Source organism: Phyllostomus discolor, chromosome 6, assembly GCF_004126475.2.
Source record: "Phyllostomus discolor isolate MPI-MPIP mPhyDis1 chromosome 6, mPhyDis1.pri.v3, whole genome shotgun sequence".
NCBI lineage: Eukaryota > Metazoa > Chordata > Mammalia > Chiroptera > Phyllostomidae > Phyllostomus > Phyllostomus discolor.
Genome location: NC_040908.2, coordinates 136,145,132 through 136,151,131, shown reverse-complemented (window position 1 = coordinate 136,151,131; position 6,000 = coordinate 136,145,132). Strand labels below are relative to the sequence as shown.

Genomic DNA, 6,000 nt, shown 5'->3' with positions numbered 1-6,000 from the left:
TTTTTTTTTAAGTGTGTGTCTGCAGTGACAGCAAGGCAGCAACAGGAAACGTGTGAATCAAATTACTTAGGACGAGGCCTTCAGAACCAGTAGGCCTGGGATCCTAGCCCTTTGCCAGCTGTTTGGCTCTGGGCAAGTCCACGAACACAAAGCTTCCCTTTTCTATGAGTGTATGGCATTGCTTATGCCCATTCACAAGGTTGTTGTGAGGAGTGCACAAGATAACTGATGAAAAGCGCTTCGCCCAATGTTTATGGTGAGGCACTGGAGCTCTCATGGTTATTATTAGTACAACTCAAGGGAAACAAAAAGCAAAATTTCCCCTTAAAACCAAAATACAAGAGGGTCCACAGAAACATGCCTGTCTTCACCAGCTTCCCCCAACTCGGATAACTCTTAAAAGGAAACGAGGACTGGACTCCCAGTGAACATGAATACGGGGCACACAGGTATGTTTCATCAGTGTGCCAACTATGGCCAGGTTCTGTCTGTATCCACTGAGCAAAACACTGCCCTATGTGGAGTTTATTTGCTCCAAATGGGGCAAAAGCGGTAAGCGGGTGCCGCTAAACCTGGAATGTGTGCATCTGTGTAGGAGGTGAACACACACCATGTGCCAGGACGTTATGAATAATGTGTATCCAAGACAGGACAAGTCGGTGTCGTGTGCGCCTGCGCAGCTTCGGGAGCGCCTAGAAACCAGTTACTGAAATCCCCCTGCTCGAGACCTGTCGGTTCTGCTGTTCGGGCGCCGCCGTTTCAGACCTGAGCGTCCACCCGTGACACCCAGCGAACCCAGGCCTGGTAGGTAACCACCACGCCCCCGCTTTTGCTACACCGAGCTCGCCAGGGGCACCAAGACTGTAAGGCTACGCGCCAGGGCCGCTAGGGAAGGAACCCTCTGACATAGCCACACCCCGCATTTTACTAGGCCGCGTCTCCTTCGTCGTTGAAGGGCTTAGTCCCGCCCCCTGAGGTGATGTCATCAGCCACGTATCACGTTTCTACGTGTCTCAAGCCTAAAAGAGGAAGTTACGCCAGGGATTCGGGAGTGTAAGCGACAGACCTGAAAGAATCCAGGCTGCCCGAGGAGAGGGGCGGTTAGACGGCATTGGAAGGCGCCGGAAGTGGTCGTGCTGGGGCGGGGTAGGGAAAGGGGCTGGCGAGTCAGTTTACTTGGCTGCAGCCGGCCGCCTGGGTAGGGCGCACTTCCCCTCCGCTCCAAGAGCCTGGCCCGGTCTGCCTGATTCGGTCAAGATGGATTTCAGGGAAATTCTCATGATAGCTTCTAAAGCACAAGGAGTCAACAATGTGCCGGTAAGTAGCCACAGGGACGCCCCTGCAGGAGGTCCTAATCTTTAAGTTCTGAATGTGTATCCGTCGGGTAGAACTTAAGGCATCCGCCTCTCGGCTCCGAAAGAGGGAAAGACCTGAACACCTTTATTTACTTTTCTTGGGCAGGGACTTCTGGAAACTCGGGGTGAAGATGGGCTGGCGACGAGGCAGAGCCTTCCAGCGAGTGGGTTTTGCTAGCTCAGTTACCCCTGCAACAAGGACTTTGCAGTTTGGTTGTTCTGGAGTTGAGTGAGAGCTGATGAGTGGAGTCGTGCCTGGCACACAGTGGAATTGGCGCTAGTAGTTTCTGGCTTCAGTATAAACTTCTGCCCAGAGGTTGAGGGGGAAGCATGTATGTTGGGAGATCAGGGGTTTTAGAGACTTGGCCTGCTATACTTTTGGCTGATATTCTGCAGATTTTCGGATCAAACATTTAGTGATTTCCCGAACAAGTTCTCCTGATTTGTGGCTCCACCCACTTAACAAACGGGGTGGTTAAATGATTATCTCCCAAGGATCACCTTTTGTGTTGGGAAGAGAAATTGAGCGGATTCCACGAAGTCCTTGGCTAACAGCATGGGTGAGCTAGTTTTAGCTTCCCTTTACTTGTGGCCTTCCAGATTTGTCTTTGTTTGAAATACAGGTTCCGTTTGCTCAAGTAATGTTTGCCAATTCGCTAATCTTCACAGAGGTGGAGAGTACCAGGTTTGTGGGGTTGTAGCTGTTTTGCATAAACGAATCATTTCTGGATTCTCAGACGGTACCCACAGGACAGCTGTAAACCGAAAAATTGCTTTGTGATACCTGCGGTTTGAGCAATGAGATATAGAACACGTACACCTCTCTCTTAGAATCAGTTCAGCTGGAATTTATTGCTCTCTCACTGCGGTCTGCATTTCTTAGAATTTTGTGTATTGCAATGTTTTTTTTTCTCTCTCTCTTTTCTGTACTTGTCTTCTGATGCTGGCTCATTCTTTTACCCTTTTGCAAACATTGATCTGAAGATAGTAAAATGTCAGGTAAATAAAACTTATGTCTATCAATTTATTATCTGTCTAGCCATCTCCATCCCAAGTACTCTTAATAATCCCTTCGGCCATGAGTCATAAGCTATGCAGATTGAAGTTCTAGGCTTAAACCTTTGAAACTGAAAATTTTCTGCATCTGTAAATTTCCTAGACAGGTCAGTATTGAATCTGGTAATATTGGACCTTTGAATTAGGTCCATATTTAATTCTAGATTCCTGAACTTCAATGGAGGTCAAACATAGACGATAATACTAGCTTTGTTGCCCAAGAATGTTCTGTGGAAGAATTAAAGAGTAATTTCTTACTCTAAAAACCAATAGCTACTGGGAGGAAAGCAGATATTCCTAGAGCAGAAGCAGATTTCAAAATATGTGTATATCTCAGAATGCGCACATTATCTATTGATCTGTCTATTGATCTTTCAAAGACTGGAAGCAGAAAGGAAAAACAGGTAAATTGGTGAGGTCATTTAAAATTTAATAGATGAATACACGCATATATGTTATGAAAGCATGCTTTTATCTGCCCACCCCTTGAAAAGTTAGTAAGCCCAGGAGTTGATTTAGTTAGCAGCATTGTAATCCTTATCATTTCATATCACATGACGGTACATTACAAAAGAAGCTGTTAAGGACGAGAGGAAGACTTTAGTTAAATTTAACCCATGATCTTGCTTCAACTTGATTCATCTAATTATTCTAAGTTATATTCTTCATCAGCTCAAAGTCTAGCCTTTAGAGCACACTATCCGTGCAAACAATGTATAATAATAAGGCCCAGGAAAATGTTTTCTTTCTGCAGGATTCTTTTTCCTTTTAAGTTGACTGGAGAAAGAGATAACATTCTTAAAAAATAATGTATTTTTAAATTTTTGGACACTTGTAAAACGTGGAATGTTAACACATACCTATATGCCTATACCTCATATTTAACATATTAAAATTTTGCCATTTTCATATTTTTAAAGAAATAAAGCCTAATTGATACACCTAAAGGGTCTGCCAAGCCCTATTTCCTTTTTTAAAAATTTTAACACACGGTACAGAGTAATAGAGATTCTTATTAAACAAGTATCCTCATAAACCACCATCCAAGTCAAGAAACATCATTTCAAGCTACATACACCCTGCTTGACATTCACTTTACTGATTAATTGGTATTCTGAGAACGACAGAGTTTGCGGTGATTGGCAGCAATAGCACCATCCCTCTGTAGTGCATAGTTCATTTTCCCTTTTCAGCCATCTTCTCCCCCACCTTCCGTTTGACGCCTATCAGACCTGATGTTCCGAGTTAGTCTTCATGGTTCCTGTGTCAGACCTTCACTACCGCAAGAAATCGTGGGTGATGATGCGAGTCAAATCCAAGGGAGGCTAAGATTTAAAACACCTGTACAGCCACTTTGACCTCTTTGCAGGGCTTTATTTCCAAGAGATGTCTGTTGTATCTGGCTTGAGAAGCAATGAACATTTCCCTAATGGAACATCTTTCTTTCTTTCTGTTGTTTCTTTTTAAAAGAATTAGTTATTTTTATAATGTTTTTGTTAAAACATAGAAAGGATTGCATCATGTCTAGAAATATTAGGCACGGCTATGTTTCCCAGTGGAAAACTGAGTACAGAGTAACAGCTGATCAAGGTGATGTAACCAGTCATTGTCATTAACTCTGTTTATATTTAAAGGAGAAAAGACATTTTTCTCCCTGCTTTCCTCTAGGAAAAACAAAGCAGTTGTCTTTATTTAGATAGAATAGCTTAGAATATGGATTCTTCTAGGTTTCAAGTAGCTATAATTAATGCCTTGTAGTGCATGGTCTTTATCACAGTGAGACTGTGAAAATTATCCCAAACAAGATACCAGAGCTCTGATGTGAACCTCAAACTGAAAGTAAAGGGGAAGCCTTTCTGTGGTACCAGATACTATAAATAAAGATTTGGGGTCTGTGGCCCCTTAAGGAGAAAAATATAGGTACTGAAAATAGAGCCCAGGAACTTTTAACTGGAATGGCAGTTACAGATGTCTTCAGGAAACAGATGGATATTGTAAATTCTTGAAGTAGTCTGGATATAAAATGATAGGTGCCAAAGCTCCACATATTCCAAAGAAGCCTACCGTTTATTACAATAGTTGTATTTCCCTTTAAAGAACAGTATGGGCCAACAGAAAAGTTTGTACAGGTAGTGACTTTGTACCCCTCGATCTATTGAGTTGGCCAAAAAGTTCATTGAGTTTTTCCCATATGATGGCTCTGGTAGTGCTTAGTTGTCTTAATTTCACTTGAAACAATTTTGTTGGATTGTATTGAGATAGCTGTCATATCAGTGTGCATTAAAAAAATTATCAAAATTGGTGAATTTTTTGTGTAGCCATTTTAATATTGAAGATGGAAGAAGATACCCAACATTTTCAGTGTATTATGCTTTATTATTTCAAGAAAAGTAAAAACGCAACTGAAAAGCAAAGATTTGTATATGGAGGAGATGCTATGACTGATGGAATGTGTGAAAAGTGGCTTGCAAAGTTTCTTGGTACTATTGACATTTTGGGCAAATAATTCTTTGCTGTGGGGCTGTCTTATGCATTGGGAGATGTTTAGCAGCACCCCTGGCCTCTGCCCACTAGAAGCCAATAGCGCAGGGGTGTCAAACTCATTTTCACCGCGGGCCACATCAGCCTCATAGTTGCCTTCAAAGGGCTGGATACAATTTCACCTCCTTAACAGTTAAGGAGTAGTTACGTTTATACAATCCTAAAATTATTTTGGCCCTTTGAAGGCAACTGCAAGACTGATGCCTTGCGGTTGAACCTGGTGAAAATTTCACAAACCCGGTGAAAATCAGTTTGACACCCGTGCATTAGCGGGGGATACCCAACATACTCAAAATATCCAAATCAGTGAAGTTATTGGGGAAAATGAAAAATGTGCCTTTTATTTTACGGAAAAAACTAAACGGACTTTTTGGCCAACCCAACACAATCGTTTATAACTGGATTGCTCTCCACTCTTGGATCTGAAGATGATTCACCCCGTGCCTGGTACAGCTTTGGATTTCTAGCATTGAGCAGTATTTCCCAACCAATATTTTAGAGAAAGGGTCTTTTAGAAACCACTGCCCCCACAGACATTGTTATTTCCTTTGTCATCATTACCTAGATTATCTCTTTCTGAATAATAATGGCAAAAGCAATTAATATTTATAGTGCTTACTCTGTGCCAGGCACTGATCTAAGCACTTTATATACATATTAATTTAATTACTATAATAACCCTATAAGGAAAGTTGTTTTACAGATGAGGAAACTGAGGCCCAGAGAGATGGAGAAACTTGCCCAGAACCACACAGCAAACTAGTGGCACGGCAGACTGGCTCCATAGTTCTTGCTCTTAATCTCAAGCCTTTGTTGAATGAGGAGAATGTATTAGATGCAGGGTGGAAAGGAAGGTTGTCATCTATACAGCCTGAACCACTGAACCTGCCCAGCTCCCTATCCCCAACCCCAGGCTAAGAATAGTCTTTAAGCAGTAACCCGATTGTTTTTATTTATGACACTTCTCAGTGTATAGTAACGTCTGATGGGAGAGAGATTTACACAGCATTTGAAACTGGTAGAGAAATTTTCAGCCTATCAGGGATAG

General features: G+C 42.2%; 1 protein-coding gene across 2 annotated transcripts in view; it reads left to right on the top strand.

The window, feature by feature from the left end:
* Window positions 1-596: 596 nt before the first annotated feature.
* SPTY2D1 (SPT2 chromatin protein domain containing 1) overlaps window positions 597-6,000 on the top strand; it is a 19,421-nt gene continuing 14,017 nt past the window's right edge. The window contains exon 1 of one of the 2 annotated variants that reach the window (XM_028514561.2): window positions 597-804. Coding sequence is in view for 1 of the 2 variants with exons in the window: in XM_028514559.2 (XP_028370360.1) it covers window positions 1,258-1,317 (60 nt within the window). In the remaining variant the exon portion in view is untranslated. Of the gene's footprint in view, window positions 805-986; window positions 1,318-6,000 lie in introns of those variants that run through there. The other variant, XM_028514559.2, reaches the window with a different exon arrangement.